Here is a 19,509-nt window from a genome sequence, read left to right on the forward strand (position 1 = left end):
AGGCGTGAGCCACCGCGCCTGGTCCCTGAGTTATTTTTAAATTCAAAAGAAGTATATATATATTTTTAAGAACTCTTAATGCCCATGGTCCCAGGATTTTGTAGGTTGGTATTCCTAGTGCCAGCACCCCCACTGCCACTCTGCTGACAGCATGCTCCCTGGGGTAGAGCCAGTGCCGGGACGAGGCCACCCCCGATCCACCTTTGTACAGCTCAGCGGTCCGCTCCAGCTCCTCTAGCCTCTTGACAAGCCCATCTGTGGGGATTAAAAGAAGAGGGGAGGTCAGTGGGCTCAGCAAGCCACAGGAGGCCCAGGGCCAGGCTGGGGAGGGGAGAGGCAGCCCCAGAGGAGAACCAGGATGGGAAAGATCAGGGGTCCCAGGGAGGGGGATTTGGCACCTCAGGTCAGCTGGGTTCAAAGGTGTTTTGTAAATGACTAGGCCCTGCTCAGGGCCAGCGGAGGGTCCCTGCCTAACAGGCGAAGCCCCTGCACTTCTATCACAAAGCCTGCTGGCAGCCGGGGAGGAAGGCTGGCAGGAGCCATAGGAATGGAGATGGAGCAGCCAGGCCGCCAGCGCAGGCAGGACGTGGTCCCTGCCTCCCAAGCACACAGATGGCTCAGAAGGGAAAATGCAACTTGGGGAGGGAAGGGGAAATTCAGGAAGGTTGAGAGAGCTCACACTGGGAAGAGGCCTTGGTGATCATATTCATTGGTTTAACTGGTGTTTCTTGAGCACCAACTGTGTGCCAGCCACCATGTCAGGCTCACTTTGAGCCAAGTCTTGCTCTCAAGGCTCAAAGCCCAGCAGAGAAGCCAGCCCAGTGGCCGGGTGATGGGCAGCGGTGTGATGGTGAGGGCTGCAGGGGAGAGGTGGGGCAGTTGGGCGCTCTCTGCTCCCCAGTCTCCTGTGTTGACCTGGGTCAGGGTTTTTGAGCAGAAGCAGGGAGGAGCGGAGGCTGTGTTCAGGCCTCTCTGGGCAGGGAGGAAGCTGTGCGACAGGCTGTCAGGGGAGGAAGGGAGCACTTCAGAGGTCTTGGTGAGGCTTTGGCCACCCAGTGGCCTCCAGGCCTGGGCTCCCCAGAGCCTTAGCACCCGGCCAGCCGGCAGGAAAGGAGCCATGTAAGCGTCGTGCTGTTGTTTTTAGCTGGGTCATGGGACATCATGAGAGCTTCAATTTTAGAAACCCTATTTAAGGCCAGGGAAATTGCAAGGTTTGGGGGGAAAAAACACAACAACCAGTTCTAATTTCATCTCAACGGCTGGTAACTACAGTAACAGGGATTTATAGGCACCAGGAGGCTGAAAATAGCAGCCGCCACTTTTGTACACCATTTGGAACAAGCTCAGACCCCACCCCCACTTCCCTAGCCAATAAAGCCCAGTGTGCCCAGCTGAGCCTACAATTTCTGGAGGTATTTATATCTACCCCACACGCACACTGCAGAGCTGCTGCTATTTTTAAACTCGGACTGGCGACGGTAGGAGTGGGACCAAGTGTTTCGTTGGCCACCCCGGGGAGGGGAAGTGTGTGCGCATGTGTGCACGCGTGTGTAAATGTGCATGTACACGCCTCCCTGCTCGCCTGGGCAGCCACCTCGAAGGGAGGACCTGCTAAGGCAAGGGCAGCAGCGCCACCTCCTGGACAAAGGAGGCGTGAGGTGGGCAGCGAGAGTGCTGGGGTGAGGGGTAAGGGGGCTGAGGGCAGGGGCAGAGGCACCTCCCCACTCTGAGTCTGTTTCCCCATCCGTGACCTGAGGGACACGGGCTAGGACAGCCCAGCTGACAGCTGTGGACACTCCAGGAGCTGGAGAGGCCTCTGGGGATGCAGAGATGGTGACTTCTCAGCTCCACGGGCAGAGGCCAGGGTCAGGCCCACGGGACCCATAGCAGCTTGGTGGGCAGCCATGGTGCCCCTTCTGTCTTCCTAGCCTGGGCTTGAGTCCCCGGGGCCCAAGCTGGGTGGGAAGGGACTCACCATTGCACAGGATGGCCCGGCTCAGGCCCAGAGCATCTGCAGTCCCCGAACTCATGTTCTCCACCAGCCGGTGCTTGACTTTCTTCAACACTGAGCGGGGGACGAAGGACCTGGTGAGTCTGTGGCTGCCCAGAGGCCATCCCTGCCCCCAGCCGTACCTCCATTCACAGGGAGCATCCCACAGGGGGCAGAAGGACTGCTGGGGGTGGCTGTGAAGTGGGGAATGTCCAGCGGGGAGGTCCTAGGTCCCTGTCCTATTCCCTCTGCTTCACAGAGGTGCTGGCAGTCTGGGCAGTTGAACATGGAGGGCTTCGCCCAGGGCCTGCTGCACATCAGCTGGTGGTCCTGAGAGCCCAGTGCCACCCGGGCTCCGCACCGGCCAATGGAAGCCAAGGAGGCCTCTTCCCTCCTCTGTGTCACATCAGGACCTAGGGTGTCGCATAAAGGGGAAGGGGAGAAGAGGGGCCCCTGGGCTGGTTATGTGAAAGTAATGGGCGCCATCAATGACCATGAAGCTCGGAGCCCAGACTCCATTACTGCATCTCACCAGCTTAGTCCTAGGAAGGGGACTTAGTTCTGTGTTGGAACGAAAGGGTTTCGGAGGAAGCTCCTGCACAGATCCAGGCTGCCCTTAGCCCCTTGGCCTCTGGCCCTAGGGTGTATGAAGAGGGCTGCCGGGCTCCAGAGCTGAGAGACCTGGGGGTGCGCTCACTAGGGGCTGCAGCGCCCTCTCTGGGTCTCAGGCTTTGATCCGTAATGTGAAGCGGCCGGTCCAGAGGACTCGAAGCTGCTGTCCAACTCTTGAGTCTTAAAGTTTCTACAGAACCAAGGCTCAGCCCCTCTAACAGGACAGACCTTATCCCAGGGCGCAGACCCTCTGCCCAGTGCCTGAGCTCCAGTTCAGATCCAGAGTCCCTGGGAGCTGAGGGCAGGAGAGGCCAGAGAGGAGTGCGGTCGTGCTAGAGGGCATGAGGTGCCAGGCCAGGGTTGGGCTGCTCTGCCTTTATGAAGAGGGAGGCCCTGGGCCGTGGAAGCCAAGGCGATGGCCTGCAAAGGACAACCCTAGGGTAGCAAGTTCCCAGAGGAGGTGGCCGAAGTGGGGAGGTAGGGGTGAAACACGGGGGAGTGAGAAACCAGGGACAGAGTACAGGAACAGATGCAGGGAGAGCACCGGGGGTCCTCCCAGGCCTTTCAGATTTGCTTGGTCAGAAGTCAGAGCCCACAGCCATGTAACTCTGGATTCTCCTGTCATAAAGGGGAAGGAAAGGCTGGCTGGGGCACTTCTCCGTTGGGCCAGGACCCATCCAGGGAGGCTGCTGGACACCCGTAACTGCTCTGACCAGCTTACCAATGTCCAGGGACATGCCCTGCTTGGGGTCCGCCTGCAGCTTGTTGTAGTGGATGGTCACCTCCCCCTGGAAGAGCAGCACACACAGACTAGTGAGGGAGGCTCCAGACCCTGAGCCCTTCCCCACCAGGACTGTTCTGGACTGAGAATCCTGAGCCCAAGGCCGGGCACGGTGGCTCACACCTGTAATCCTAAAACTTTGGGAGGCTAAGGCGGGCAGATCACTTGAGGTCAGGAATTTAAGACCAGCCTGAGCAACATGACAAAACCCCATCTCCACTAAAAATACAAAAATTAGCTGGGTATGGTGGCGCGTGCCTGTAGTCCCAGCTACTCAGGAGACTGAGGCACAAGAATCACTTGAACCAGGGAGGCGGAGGTTGCAGTGAGCTGAGATCGCACCATTGCACTCCAGCCTGGATGACAGAATGAGATTCTGTCTCAAAAAAAAAAAAAAAGAATCCTAAGCCCCAGTAAGGGGCTAGGCTGAGAGTCGTGACATGGCCCCAGCTTGTGACCCTGTCTGCTCCCAGGCCCCTCCGTTTCTACTCTACATCCAAGCCCTGGGGAATCAGTGGGGACAGGGCCTGCACAGGGCCCACAGCCCGGTCTCTGATGTCTTGTGCTTCGGTCAGATCAGGCTCTCCTTCTTCCCTCCCCAGGCAAACCACACTCCAAGCCTTTGCCGTGTCCTTTCCCTACACTGATTATTCCCTCCTCCCCCGCAAACCACCCCATCCCCAGGAATCCCTCTACTCATTGAACAGCTACTTCTGAGCACTCGCTCTGTGCCTGGTGCTAGGGCACCAAGGGGAAGGGGCAGGGGCAGCCCCAGCCCCCAAGGCTGATGCAAATCAGGGAATGACACAAACCACTTTCTAACGACTGCTCAGGAGACACAGGCTTCTCCCAAGAGGACTTCCCTGAGCGCGGGAGGCCACTGTGTTCACCTCATCCTTGCAAACCAAAAACCCTTGAACTTGGGACCACATTCATCCAAATATAAAACAGGATTTAAAAATCAAGTCCCAAAGGGAAACCCAAATGAGATATGCGATCAGAGTCAGAGGTGGGGTGTGAACTGCTCCCCCAGAATAAAACACAGGCGTGCTCAGGGGCCACCCACAGGGAGCAGCTGTAGGCTCACGGCAAGCGGGCTGCAGTGGGAGTCGGACCACAGGCAGGTCACTCCCCGCCTCTGGACACCTGTAAGACGGAAGAGTAATCCCTGCCCAGCACCCAAACAGGGGAGCTGGGCCAATGCCGCATCCCTGTCATGGCTGTGTGCAAACACAAAGAGCTCTTGTCCTCACGGGCAACCTGAGGAGCTGGTGTGACCAAGCCTGAGAGGACAGGGAGGGACCTGACGAGCAGAGATGGGGAGGGGGGGAGGGGCTGCCGAACAGGGCACACACAACCCAACTCGGCCAGAACAAGACCCCCTGCACCTGTTCCCGTGATCAGTTCCTCTGCCTAACAGGTTACGCCTGGGGCAGTGATACCCAGACCATCTGGAGTGGACGCCTGGGGCAGTGATACCCAGGCCATGTGGAGTGGACGCCTGGGGCTGTGATACCCAGGCCATGTAGAGTGGCAGCTGGGGCAGTGATACCCAGGCCATGTAGAGTGGCAGCTGGGGCAGTGATACCCAGGCCATGTAGAGTGGCAGCTGGGGCAGTGATACCCAGGCCATGTGGAGTGGCAGCTGGGGCAGTGATACCATGTAGAGTGGCAGCTGGGGCAGTGATACCCAGGCCATGTGGAGTGGACGCCTGGGGCTGTGATACCCAGGCCATGTAGAGTGGCAGCTGGGGTCTCAATGAACCTTGCTGCTTCCTTTTTTACAGCAGAGCTCTGAGCCCCAGCCCCAGGCCCCGATTTGTCCTATGGCTAAAGGGGCTGGAATAGGAGAATGTACAGGATGGGAATATTCCTCCCTACAGCAAGGAAGGAGAGAAGCAGGGACCACTCAGGAGCAGGACAGGAGGATAAAGGGGAGAGAGGATGGAGCAGCGGCTGGCCTGGCTTAAGGCAGGAAGGGGGACTATCAGGGGTGCTAGAACCCGGAGGACAGAAGTGGGGCTGAGGGAGGTGGCTGCAACGCTTGGCCAAGCTCAACTCACAGTGGGGACCCCTGCCCCCAAGACTTCTAAATCACCCCGCGTCGGCGCACTGCCTGCACATCAGTTCTTTCACAATATTGGTTTCCTGAGACTCGCTAGCAGCCACATCGCTAGGAAATGGCAAAGGGGCTGCATGCTCGCTTCGGGAGAGGCCAGGATGCTGCCTGCCATTCCAGGAGGGAGTGTCCCTGCAGAGAGGCCTGGGCCTGTAGCAGCAGGGGTGGGGGGGGAAGCAGGGGCAGACAGTGTGTGACTCTGGTCCATAGAGCAGAAGAGCAGCTGGCCTGGGACGGGGGGGTCTCTGGGTGTCGATGAGCCCAGGAGGCTGCGTGGGACCAAAAGTTCCTACAGGATGGGGAAAGGGTGCTCTTCTTTCTCTCTTAGCCCTCGCAGGCCCAGCATGACCTGGCTGCAATTACTGGGTATCTACTGACCCGGGTAGGATCTCCTTGGACTTTTAGCTTCAGCTCCAGCGCTGACTGGACACATGGGCTTGCCTGAGGGATGGTTCCGAGTCTGTCAGCTCCCCGGGGGCTCACAGGGACCTTGTGGTCTTGCCGCCCACTCCCTTGCCAAGGTTCAGCACAAGTCCTGGAGCACAACTACTATTTATTGAATGAATGAGGGATGGACGAGGGAGGCTGGAGTGTGACCCTAACCCTGCACGTGCCAAGGAAGGGGGCGGTGAGGGCTGATACCCCCTTGCAGGCCTGATGGGGCCTCTGGCAGCCTGGAGGTCTCAGAAGCATGTGTGGCTGCCTCTGCTGCTCTGCAGCAGCCCTTACCTTCACCTCCTGAATCATCTTCGCCACCTCCACCTTGGTTTTCCCTTTGATTGACCTGCCATTGACACCGGTGATCTCATCGCCAGCTGCCACTGTGCCGTCCAAGGCTGCTGGGGTGTTGTCAAATACCTGTGGGTGCATAAGGAGAGTGGTAGGGGAAGAAAGGGAGGGCTAAGATGGAACCTGGGAAGACACCTGACCACTGCCTGGCTCTGTCTTCCACTCTACCCTCTGCTCTCGTTTTTTGAGAACGCATCTCACCACCCGGGCTGGAGTGCAGTGGCGTGATCACAGCTCACTGTGGCATTGAGTTCCTGGGCTCCAGCAATCCTCCTGCCTCAGATATACAGTCAAATGATTTTTTTTTTTTTTTTTTTGAGTCGGAGTTTTGCTCTCATTGCCCAGGCTGGAGTGCAATAGTATGATCTTGCTCACCACAACCTCTGCCTCCCAGGTTCAAGCAATTCTCCTGCCTCAGCCTCCCGAGTAGCTGGGATTATAGGCATGCACCACCACGCCCTGGCTAATTTTGTATTTTTAGTAGAGACAAGGTTTCTCCATGTTGGTCAGGCTGGTCTCGAACTCCCGACCTCAGATGATCCACCTGCCTCGGCCTCCCAAAGTGCTGGGATTACAGGCATGAGCCACCACACCCGGCGTCAAATGATTTTTGACAAGGGTGTCAAGAACATTCAATGGGGAAGGACAGTCATTTCAACAATAGTATGTGAAAAATGAAGTTGACACTACCTAACACCATATACAAAAATTAACTCAAGGCCAGGCGCAGTGGCTCACGCCTATAATTCCAACACTCTGGAAGGCCAAGGCAGGCAGATCACCTGAGGTCAGGAGCTCGAGACTAACCTGGCCAACATGGTAAAACCCCATCTCTATTAAAAATGCAAAAATTAGCTGGGCATGGTGGTGGGTGCCTATAGTCTCAGCTACTCAGGAGGCTGAGGCAGGAGAATCGCTTGAACCTGGGAGGCAAAGGTTGCAGTGAGCCAAGATCATGTCACTGCACTCCAGCCTAAACAACAGAATGAGACTCTGTCTCAAAATAATAATAATAATAATAATAACTCAAAATTGATTAAAGACCTAAATGTAAAAGTTAAAACTATAAAACTCAGAAAAACGCCTAGCCCAAAAGCTTCATGACATTCGATTTGACAGTAATTTCTTGGATATGACACCTAAGACCCAAGTAATAAAAGAAAAACTAAATAAATTGAATAAATTTTCAAACTGGTGCATCAAAACACACCATCCAGCCTGGACAATGTGGCAAAACCCAGTCTCTACAAAAAAATACGAAAATTAGCTGGGCATGGTGGTGTACACCTGTAGTCCCAGCTACTTGGGAGGCTGAGGTGGGAGGATAGCTTGAGCCTGGGAAACAGAGGCTGCAATGAGCTGAGATCCCATCACTGTACTCCAGCCTGGGCAACAGAGTGAGACTGTCTCAAAAAAAAAAAAAAAGAAAGAAAGAAAAGAGAAGAGAGGAAAAGAAAAGAACATTATCAACAGTGTAAAAGGCAACCCACAGAATGGGAGAAAATATTTGCAAATCACATTTTTGATAAGGGATTAATATCCAGAATATATACAGAATTCCTAAAACTGTTTTCTTTTTTTCCTCTTAGCTGATGATGCTTTGTAGAGAATTCCTAAAACTCAACAATAAAAACCAAACAATCTAATTCAAAACTAGACCAAGGGCTGGGCATGGTGGTGCACACCTGTAATCCCAGCATTTTGGGAAACTGAGGTGGGAAGATCGCCTGGGCAATATGGCAAAACTCTACCTCTACCAAAAAAAAAAATACAAAAATGAGCCAGGAATGGTGGTGTGTGCCTGTAGTCCCAGCTACTCAGGGGGCTGAGGTGGGAGGATGGCTTGAGCCCAGGAGGTTGAGGCTGCAGTGAGCCGTGATCGTGCCACTGCACTCCAGCCTGGGCGACAGAGCAAGATCCTGTTTCAAAAAAAAGAAAAGTTAAGATGGTAAATTTTACCACAATAAAAAAAATAGAAAAAAACAGAACAGAGAATACAGAAAGCAGGATGTCATCATCAAGATACATGACAAGAAAGACACGGTGTTCCCAATGACATCACCCTCTGAGGATCTGGCACAATAAAAAAAAGACTGTGCTTGCAGCTATCATCACGACTCTTCCCAACACCAGAGACAAAAAGAAGGTCCTCAAAGTCCTCACAGATCGGAAATAAAACACATCACAAATAAAGGCTCACAAATAAGAATGGCAATAGCCATGTGACAGCAAAAGATAATGTGACAAGGCCATCACGCTTCACACAGGAATTACTGTCAACCTTGACATTCATTCTTGAATCTGATGAGCCAAAATGTCAACTGAAAGGAAAATGGGAACCACAATGACCAAATCAGGCAGACCTGAGGTCTCAAAAAATTGACATCCCACGTGCCCTTTCTCAGAAAGCTACACGAGGATATTCTCCATGGGAGATCAGGGAGTAAACCAGGAAAGGGACCCCCAAGATGGGGGAATCCAAAGAGGAGGGGCAGGGGGAGGGCACAAGGGGGCGAAACTACAGGGGAGAAAACAGACTGAAGAAGATGGGGCCAGGCACAGTGGCTCACGCTGTAATCCCAGCATTTTGGGAGGTGGAGGCAGGAGGATCACTTGAGGTCAGGAGTTCAAGACCAGCCTGGCCAACATGCTGAAACCCTGTCTCTACTAAAAATACAATTAGCCAGGCGGGGTGGCATGTGCCTGTAATCCCAGTTACTTGGGAGGCTGAGGCAGGGGAATCACTTGAACCCAGGGGCTAGAGGTTGCAGTGAGCTAAGATTGAGCCATTGCACTCCAACCTGGCAACCGAGCAAGACTTCATTTCAAAAAAAAAAAAAAAAAAAAAGAAGATAGGAAATTGTGGAAAACATACTGAGAAAACAAGAAGAGTGCAAAATGAAAAAAACAAAACAGGAAATTACCCCCACCCTCTCAAAGAAGAAGAAAAGGCTGAATTAAGAAAAGAAACACAGATTCCTCAGAAAGTTAAACATAGAGTTGTTTCGACTAGAATGAGAGCTCTGTAAGAGAGGGATCTTTGTTTTCTTCACTTTTTTATCCCTAGTGCCTACAACGAGCCTAGGAGGCACTTGGAAAAGATTTCCCGAACAAAATATCTGTTGTACTAATAGTAATTTAGCCAAAAATGGAAAAATAACTATGTTGGAAAGGTGAGATGAGAGGAAACAGACTGGTCAAGTGAAGAACTAAATTCTCATCTACCGGACGAGGCAAAGTCAATAGATATTTACAGGTGACAGATAAAGAAATAACAGGATAGGCAGAGAGTGGTGGCTCATGCCTGTAATCCCAGCACTTTGGGAGGTCAAGGCTGGTGCATCAGTTGAACCCAACAGTTTGAGACAAGCCTGGGCAACATGGCAAAACCCGTCTCTATAAAACAGGTTTAGTGGCACGTGCCTGTAATCCCAGCTACTTGGAGCCTGAGGTGAGAGAACCATCTGAGTCTGGGGAGGTCAAGGCTGCAGTGACCCATGACCGCACCACTGCACTCAAGCCTGGGTGACACAGTGAGACTACTGAGAAAAATGGAAGCCCATGCATGAAGAAACAGAGCAAGCCGGGTGAGGTGCACAGGGGAAGGGGAGTGGCTTGCTATTATTTGACACAGGACTTTTAATGCTCTTGACTTTATAGAGGCAAGTCACATGGCACTTTGATAAAAACAAAATTGAATTTTAAAAAATTGATTATATTATTATTATTATTATCGAGACAGAGTCTCACTCAGCCGCCCAGGCTGGAGTAGAGTGGCATGATCCCGGTTCACTGCAACCACCATCTCCTGAGTTCAAGCAACTTTCCTGTCTCAGCCTCCCGAGTAGCTGGGATTACAGGCACCCACCATCATGCCTGGCTAATTTTTGTATTTTAGTAGAGACAGGGTTTCACCATGTTGGCCAAGCTGGTCTTGAACTTCTCACCTCAGGTGATCTGCCCGCCTCAGCCTCCCAAAGTGCTGGGATTACAGCGGGGAGGCCTTGCTAATGCCTCCTGGGTCACAGGAGGCCAAATGGCTCATGAAGGAGGCAGCACTGTGAGCAGAAGCAAGACCAGGTCAATCCTGGGAATCTGTCTTCGAGGCCTACAAACGACTCCTTAGCAAGATCCTCACAGAGGCCAGTTTCCTATCTGCCACCAGTGGCTACCCAGTTGAGAGGGTTAGAACCGGGTCTTCCCAAGGCTACAGCAAGGTCACTGACTTGGATGAGCCACACAGTGAAGGAGCCCCCACAGCAGGTCTGTCACCACTCCTGAGTTACAGTGGACAGAGTATCACCAGTGCAGCTTCGTCCACAAGAGACACAAGAATGTTCCTCACCACTGGTAGAGCATCTGGGAAAATGTACAGCTGCCTGGAAAATAACAGCAGCTACTGCTTAATGCATGTTTCTTTTTTTTTTTTTTTTTTTTTTGTAACAGTGTCTCACTCTGTCATCCAGGCTGGAATGCATGGAATGCAGTGGCGTGATCTCGGCTCACTGCAACCTCTACATTCCAGGTTCAAGCGATTCTTCTACCTCAGCCTCCCGAGTAGCTGGAACTACAGGCGTGCACCACCACGCCCAGCTAATTTTTTGTATTTTAGTAGAGATGGGGTTTCGCCATGTTGGCCAGGCTGGTCTCGAACTCCTGACCTCGTGATCCACCCACCTCGGCCTCCAAAAGTGCTGGGATTACAGGCGTGAGCCACTGGGCCCAGCCAATGCACGTTTCTTAAGTGCTAGTGTGTTATGTTGTTTTACTGACTTTTCACAGGAACCCAGAGACGATTATGTCTACATGTTTTAAATCCCCTCTTTCTAGGTGATGAAACTGAGGCTCAAAGAGGTTAAGTAACTTGCTAGTAAGTAGGGAAGAAGCTTGCATTTGAACTCGGGCCATTATTTCATCATATTCCTATGACACTTCATTTTGGCTAGTACCCAAGGCTGATGGTTTTGTTGATTCAATAGTCAATTTCTATTGCATGTCCACTATGTGCCAGGCACTGTACCTGGTGCTTACTGTAGTGAAAAAGCAAACCAGGACACTGCCCTCAGTGCAAAGAGTCTACTCTACTAGACAGAGGGCAAATAACAAGTACTAAGTGCCAAGAAGGAAAAAAACAGAGCGACATAGCGGAGAAGACAGGGCAGACCAATGCAGTGCAGGTGATCAGAAAGCCCCTCTGAGAGGATCAGACCTCAAGAATGAGAAGGAGTCAGCTATGCAGCATGGAGAAATGAACCTGCCTTTGTCATGCCCAAGTAGGGATGTACCTTGTGCCCCCCTCCAAAGCGCCCAATACCTGGACGATATAGAGACAGGGACAGTACTGGGCCCCTCCTCCAATGCTGATCCCGATCAGGTTCTGAGCATCCTTCTGCAGGGTCACCTTCCCAGGCACAGTTGGGATTCCGCTAGAAAGAAAAGCAAGCGAGGCTGACTCTCCTGGCGGAAGGATGACTGGAGGGGGTGGGCCCTCCAAAACTCCCGAGGGGCTCCACTGGCTGCCCAGCTTTTTCTCTCCCTCCCTTGGACAAAACATTTTGTGCTGGAACATGCACAGCTCTTGGAATTAAGCAGATGTGGGATCAAACCCCAGCTCTGCCATTTATCAGCTACAGAACTTGGTTTCTTTTGAGGCAGAGTCTTGTTCTTGTTGCCCAGGCTGGAGTGCAATGGCACAATCTTGGCTCACTGCAACCTCCGCCTCCTGGGGTTCAAGTGATTCTCCTGCCTCAGCCTCCGGAGTAGCTGGGACTACAGGCGCCTGCCACCATGCCTGGCTAATATTTTTTGTATTTTCAGTAGAGACGGGGTTTCACCATGTTGGCCAGGCTGGTCTTTAACTCCTGACCTCAGGTGATCCGCCTGCCTCAGCCTCCCAAAGTGCTGGGATTACAGGCGTTAGCCACCATGCCCAGCCAGCTATGGGACTTGGGTAAGTCACCCTCTTACCCAAGCATCTCAATTTCCTCATCCATAAAATGGGGATGAGCACCCTTATCAGAGTTCTTCTAACCATGCATGGAGGGCGCTAACAGCAACCCAGTCCATAGCAGGCACTCCATAAAAACAGGTCTCCCTTCCCTTTCATTTATTCGATCTCTGAGATTTGAGCCAGGTTCTGTCCTTGTCACCTTATCAGGCATCTATGGAATATGACGGCCACCTACTCCAAGGAGTCTTCCTCTATTAAACCGTCCACCTCCCACCTCTCAACTGCTCAATTACCTCTCAGTTTCCACTATAAATTAGCATTGACTGGTGTTTTATGGTAAGTACTCACGCTGATTCACTTATTCATTCAAAAAAATTTGCTAACAACCTACTGATGTCAGGCCCCTTACTAAGTGCTGAGCACAGAGCAAGGCATTGCACCCACTCCTTGATCTGAAAGAGGATATATTCTAATGGGAAGACAAATCTAATTTTTGAAAATCTGTCCTACTAACGATCTATGTTGGGAAAGAAGGTGTGTCTACAATATTCCTATTCAACCTTCAAAACCTGGTTCAATTGCTACCTCCTCCATGAAGCTTTCCTTGACCACCCCAGCAGAAGCACTGCTCCATCTGCTTTGCTCTTCTTGTCACCAAGTCATGCTAATAGTGCCCTTATGGCACTGAGCTGTGATTATCCTTTTAAGTGTCCACAGCCCCCTACAAATAGTGAGCTCCTGGGAAAGCAGGGTCCGTTGCTGCTTCAGTACAACACCTGATCCACCGCTGAGAAGCGAGGCTTTGTGGGACTGGGAAGTCCTGGGAAATGAGAAACTTGGGGCTCCTACACTGCTGGAACTTGGGGGAATAAAATACTCACAGTTTATCCTCTTCGATGTCATAATCCAAGTCTGCAAACATGGTTCCGAGAGTTGGAGTGGGCTGGCTAGCTGCCCAGCTCGGTAGGGGAATGGGGAACTGGATCCGGGAGAGAAAGGAGCATAGGATTTAGGGAACCGAAGTGCATAAATGCCAACGCCACCCCTCCCTCCATCACCCTCATACGGGACAGCAGGGCCCTCCTCTTCCCCTCTGGAGTGGGATGGGGCAGTCTCCGGGTGGGGGGCTGGGTAGGTGATTCTTACTAGGTACAAAGGGGGACTCCAGGCCAGGGCGATAGGCTCAGATCCCAGAGCCCGCCCCACGGGTCTCCAGGCCCTGAGGAGCTGCCTCTGTCGCTCACCGGAAGCGTTGGTCCCACAACCGGGTCCGGGCCAGGCTGGTACCTGAACCCACCTGCCGTTCCACCTGGCGGTGGCCGCTACTGTTACGTCACTTCCGGCAGGACGCGGAAGTCCCGCCTTTTCCCACACTGGATATTTGCTCCAATCCCTGCAGACAATCCTTCCCTTCCCGGCTCTCGGGACGCTCGGAACCAAGAACAAGAACAAGTATTGGCGGAAGCTCGCCGTTAGTAGGAACAAGCGAAAACAGAGGAAAGGTCTGGACAGGCTGACAGCATCTAACCCCGCCCTTTGCCCTGCTGCCGCCGCCATCTTGGGAAGGGCAGGATTGGTCCCAACTTCCTCAGCCGCACGCAGGGGCCCGAGCCTACCCGGCGGTTGCCATGGCAACGAAAGCATCCCTGAGCTGGGGTTACCTCCGGCGAGGCTCAGTGGACTATAAACCGCGAGACATGCCCTTTCACCCCTTCACCACCTGAGCCTGTGACTCCCCTACTAGAATGGCCCTTTGAGGTCTCAGCCCATTCCAGTTTCGCCAACTTAAGTGCCAAAGAGCGGGGAGTGATTTTGTGCGGGGCCACACACAGTTGGTTTAAGATCTGGGTCGTGGCCCTGAAACTCCCGCCGCCTAGTCTAGGGGTCTTTGAATGTCCAAACACTAAACAAAGAGCCAGGAGAGGTGTATTCAGTGGGTCTTACTATTAAGGACAGACTGGACATGCTCCCTTCCCTTTATGTGCCTCAGTTTCCCCATAGGTAAACTAAGGCCATTGAGGTAAATGCTTTCTATGGTATATGGTGAAAGATTTCTCACACCCCCTCCTCCTTCCTTAGTCCTGAGGAGCAGCCTAACTGGGGTCCCAGGGAGGGTCACAGTCCCCATGTATCTGAGGCTCGGGAAGTGCTCTCAGTGCTCCCCAATTGAAGGGTCCGAATCTTGTCTCCTCGCCAGCCTCTGCTGCCACTGCTACTGTGTAAAGTGGGTTCCCTGAGGGAGGGTGGCTCTCCTAGAGCCACAGCCAGGCATCCACCTCACCCGGCAGCATGGGGCCAGGCCCATCCAGCTTGCTTCCCCAGCTGCCCCAGGAGCCATGGAGGAAAGATATAGAAGGATGATTGTCCACATATCCCACGGCCGATGGAAGCCCCACCCTACTCTCTCCTTAGGTGGCTAATTGAGTCTGGACAGATGTGCAGAATGCCGTGACAGCAACAGCCTTCCCACTGTCCACTGCTCTCCAGTCAGATCACTTTCACAGGATTTTAAAGCTCACCATCACCCTGTGAGAGGAGACCAAGTCTTGCCAGCCACATTGTGCAGGCAAGGAAACTGAGGCCCAGGGAAGCCTCTTCCTCTGGTATCATAGCGGCAGGGCGAGGGCTGGGAAAACCAAGCTCTGTTTCCAGGCCAGAATTTTGGTTTCAAAAAGCAGCAGTCTAAGGCCAGGTGCAGTGGGGCACACCTGTAATCCAAGCTATTCGGGAGCCTGAGGCAGGAGAATTGAAAATGGGAGAGGGAGGTTGCAGTGAGCTGAGATCAGGCCATTGCACTCAGCCTGGGCGACAGAACAAGACTCCATCTCAAAAAAAAAAAAAAAAAAAAAAAGGCAGCGGTTTCCAAACCCAGGTGCCTCAACATGGATTGTGGCTCTTCCAGCCCATGACGATGCTAGCTCAAGCCCAGGCTCTGCCATTTTGTAGCTGGGAGGTCTTGAGTAAGTCACTGTCTCACTCTGAGCCTCGGGTACCTGTAGAATGGGGAAATGACGCCTGCCACCAGGTATTGGTGAAAGTCAAGATTAAAAGGAGAGGCTGGGCGAGGTGGCTCATGCCTGTAATCCCAGCACTTTGGGAGGCTGAGGAGTGTGCGTCATGAGGTCAGGAGTTGGTATAAGATCTGGATCATATATCTGGACCAGCCTGGCCAACATGGTGAAACCCCGTCTCTACTAAAAACACAAAAATTAGCCAGGCGTCGTGGTATGCACCTGTAATCCCAGATACTCAGGAGGCTGAGGCAGGAGAATCCTTGAACCCAGGTGGTGGAGGTTGCAGTAAACTGAGATTGCGCCATTGCAGGCCAGCCTGGGTGACAGAGCCAGACCCCATCTCAAAAACAAAAGATTAGAAGGAAAAATAGGTGTGAATGCTTTGTAAACAATTTGCGTGGCACAGCTGTCACTCTGACCTCAAAACCCCCTACCCACTCTGGCCTTTCTTCCCAGGTTGGGGAAGATGCCCCTCTTTGCTGCCTTGTTCAGCTGTTGCCTGCAGGCTCCGCTCTAATTCACCTCTTCCCGGCAGGCTTAGCAGATGATCTCAGCTCATATATCTTGCTCCCTTTTCTGAGCTCCTGAGCAATTGCTATTTGAATCATTCGTTCAGCAATTTGCTGTGTATTTGCCTTGTGAAATCTCTTCATGGTTTTCCTGAGCCAATTCTGCAGTGATTAATTTATTACATGCTTGTATTTTGTCTGGCAAGGTTTTTATCCCCTTTAAATGTGGGGCTTAGAGCTCACAGTTTGATAAATTATAAAACGCTTCTCCATGTCCCTCTTCTTGTATTCTGTTTCTCTACTGACTTTTTTTTTTTAAGATGGAGTCTTGCTCTTTCACCCAGGCTGGAGTGTGAAGTGGCACAATCTCAGCTGATTTCAACCTTCGCCTCCTGGGTTCAAGCGATTCTCCTGCCTCAGCCTCCCAAGTAGCTAGGACTACAGGCGCCTGCCACCACGCCGGCTAATTTTTACAATTTTTTTCTTTTTTCTTTCTTTCTTTTTCTCTTTTTTTTTTTTTTTGAGATGGAGTCTCGCTCTTGTCGCCCAGGCTGGAGTGCAATGGCATGATCTCAGCTCACTGCAACCTCTGCCTCCGGGTTCAAGCAATTCTCCTGCCTCAGCCTCCTGAGTAGCTGGAATTACAGGCACCCACCACTGTGCCCGGCTAATTTTTTGTATTTTTAGTAGAGATGGGGGTTTCACCATGTTGGCCAGGCTGGTCTCGAACTCCTGACCTCAGATGATCCACCCACCTCGGCCTCCCAAAGTGCTAGGATTACAGGTGTGAGCCACCGCACCCGGCCTCTTTCTCTACTTACTTTCTAATCTCTGGCACCCCCATCTTCTGTAGGATACTTGGAATTCATCAACAGGTGTCATTGTGACAGACAAGAAAAAGGAAATTGGATTGCTTTGTAATACCTGTTGGTGTGAAAATGTCACAATCCACTTAGCTTTTTTAGCAGAGGGGGTCACCGGAATCAGCCCACACAGCAGAGGAACATGTCCCAGTCAATTGAGGGGGTCTGGTTGGGACCAGGAATCTATTTGACGGAAAAGAACATTCAAGTACCTTATTCTGTCACCCAAGTAAGCACTTCTTGTCTTTCCAGCTGGACAGGAAGCCCCTGGTCGGGGGGCAGGTGCTCTGTTTTGTCCTTCTCTGAATTGCCCACAATGTCCAGCGCGATACCTGGCTGCAAATCTAGTGCTTGCAGAAATCGCTGCAGCTTTAGTATGAGACGAGACTTTCTGTGGGTCCAGGAAGAGAGGACTTGGATGGGCAGAGGGAGTCAAGAGGGTTGGATGTCTCAGAGAAGAGATGAGGAGGGCCTCAACAGGGACAGTAGCAGTGGCCCGTTTCCTCCACAAGGCTGGAATCACCAGGCCATGTCTAGGTCCTGAATTTTGGAGCTCCCCTAGCCCAGGGTGACTCCAGTTCAAATCCCAGCTCCGCTCTTTTAGCTGGAGGACCTTGGACAAGTCACCCTTTGTCTCTGAGCCTTGGTGTCTGTGGAGTGAGGATGATGATCCTCCCAAGACAGTAGTTAAAAAGAGGAAGACAGGCTGGGCACAGTGGCTCACACCTCTAATCCCAGCACTTTGGGAGGCTGAGGCAGGTGGATCACCTGAGGTCAGGAGTTCAAGACCAGCCTGGCCAACATGGCAAAACCCCGTCTCTACTAAAAATACAAAAAATTAGCCAGGCGTGGTGGCACATGCCTGTAGTCCCGGCTACTTGGGAGGCTGAGGCATGAGAATTGCTTGAATGCGGAAGGCAAAGGTTGGAGTGAGCCAAGATTGCACCAGTGCATTCCAGCCTGGGCAACAGAGTGAGACTCCGTCTTAAATAAGTAAATAAATAAATAAATAAATAAATAAATAAATAAATAGAGGAAGGCAAAAAAGGAGAACCAGATGTGAAAGTGTTTTGCGAGTGATTCAAAGAGCACAAATGTCAGAGGTTTTTATGATCCTTCTGTTTATAGTTATTTTGCTGAACCCCTGCAGAGATCAGGGCCGATGGTACATTTAACGAACGCTAAGATGCTCAGGCCTCTGCATCAGACTTGGCTGGGAAGTGTCTTAAATGCAGATTCCTGGGCTCCAGCTCAGACCTGTTGGATTGGAATCTCTGGGGAAGAGGAGATCTTGGGGACTGCATTTTCACAACACTCTGCGGGTGACGCCAATGCCTGCTGCAGTTTGAGGACCACTGTGCCAGAGGCTGCAAACACGCAGTGTCTGTGCACACCTAGGTGGGCCTGTGCGAGGTACCAGCAATCCCTGCCCCCAGGGCCTCGCCATCCTGGATAATCCAGGGTGTTGAGTGGGCCTGGAGGAGGGGCTCCTGCCCAACCAAAGGCCAGTGAAGGCTTCCTGGAGGAGGTGCTGGTGGTGCCCAGGCTGAGGCAAGGAAAGGGAAAGAGGGAAAGGTGCAAAGGCTTCCCGTGGCCGGTGGTGGAGGGGACGAGGCACAGTTCCAGGACCCTGGGAATCAGTCTGGCGAGGGAGACAGACTCAGAGGGCCTCAGAGGGGAGGGCTGGGTGGAGCCCCTTCCTCAGGATGGGTAGGATTCTAGGGGTTGAAATCAAGGTCAGGATATCCACCCACTCCCAGGAGGCTGAGCTAGGGCTGCGGTTCACACCCTCCCTCTTCAGCTCGCATCTCCTCCTGCCCTGAGGCTACTCCTGAGTCCGTCCAGGTGGCAAGGCAAGTGACCTCTGTCCTGGCCTGGCCCTGCCACTGAAAGTTGTGTGACCCTGGGCCTGGGTCCCCTCCAAGCTTCCATCCCTGTGGCTCCCTCTGAGATTCAATCCACAAGGGCTGGCTCTGCCGCCCACATTCCTGGGGAAGTGCTGCCACCCGGTGGCCATTAAGAAAAACAGCTCCTGAAGCACGCGGCCAGCTATAGAGCCCCCAGCTTTCCGCACACTGTCGCCACCTGCTGACTTAGGGATGCCGGGGAGCTCAGGGGTCCGTATACTTTGTGGACGGGTGAGCTGGTCTTGCGCACGCCAGCTCTGTGCCTGGCTGCCCGCTCTGCAGCCACCGCTGTCCCCCAGCCCAGGCCTGCAATCCTCCCTACTTAAAGGTCCAGAAGCTGGAGTGGGTTGCTGGAATTCAGTTCTGTTCGTCGTCAACATAGACATTTAGAGTGTGGGCTTTCAGGGCAAGCAGAGGACAGTGACTCTGGCGGCTAAGGCTGGGTGCCTTCTGTGCAGAGGCCCGGACCCGAGCAGCCTCCATTCCTTTCTTCACATGAGCCTCACGGCCATGCGGTGATCCCACACGCTCACCCATTCACTCACTCATTCATTCAGTACGTATTTCTTGAGCACCTACTACATCCAGGCCACACACCAGGGAACAAGACAAGCAAGGCCCTGCCCTGACAGAGGCCTCGTGAGTGGGAGGAGCAGGCAATCAACTGGTAAGCAAAGAATTGGCTGCTTCCAGCTGGTGGCAGACACCAGAGATTTTATAAAATGGAGGGGTGGGAAAGGTGATGGGTACGGTGGTGTGATCTCGCCTATCTGCAACCTCCACCTCCTGAGTTCAAGTGATTCTCCTGCCTCAGCCTCCCAAGTAGCCGGGATTACAGGCAAGCACCACCACACCCGGCTAATTTTTGTGTTTTTTGTAGAGATGGGATTTCACCATGTTGGTCAGGCTGGTCTCAAACTCCTAACCTCAGATTATCCGCCCACCTCGGCCTCCCAGAGTGCTGGGATTACAGGC

General features: G+C 52.7%; 1 protein-coding gene across 1 annotated transcript in view; it reads right to left on the reverse strand.

Annotated features, from left to right (window-relative positions):
- Nucleotides 1-14,200, reverse strand: part of PICK1 (protein interacting with PRKCA 1) — a 24,889-nt gene extending 10,689 nt beyond the window's left edge. Inside the window, exons 1-7 of the mRNA XM_011979130.1 lie at nt 13,388-14,200; nt 13,123-13,220; nt 11,606-11,717; nt 6,232-6,360; nt 3,324-3,390; nt 1,976-2,065; nt 202-255 (exon numbers count right to left, since the gene is read on the reverse strand). Of these exons, the coding sequence (XP_011834520.1) occupies nt 202-255; nt 1,976-2,065; nt 3,324-3,390; nt 6,232-6,360; nt 11,606-11,717; nt 13,123-13,220; nt 13,388-13,885 (1,048 nt within the window). The 5' untranslated portion in view covers nt 13,886-14,200. The remainder of the gene's footprint in view (nt 1-201; nt 256-1,975; nt 2,066-3,323; nt 3,391-6,231; nt 6,361-11,605; nt 11,718-13,122; nt 13,221-13,387) is intronic.
- Nucleotides 14,201-19,509: the final 5,309 nt, after the last annotated feature.

Source organism: Mandrillus leucophaeus, unplaced genomic scaffold (assembly GCF_000951045.1).
Source record: "Mandrillus leucophaeus isolate KB7577 unplaced genomic scaffold, Mleu.le_1.0 Scaffold2, whole genome shotgun sequence".
NCBI classification, from domain to species: domain Eukaryota; kingdom Metazoa; phylum Chordata; class Mammalia; order Primates; family Cercopithecidae; genus Mandrillus; species Mandrillus leucophaeus.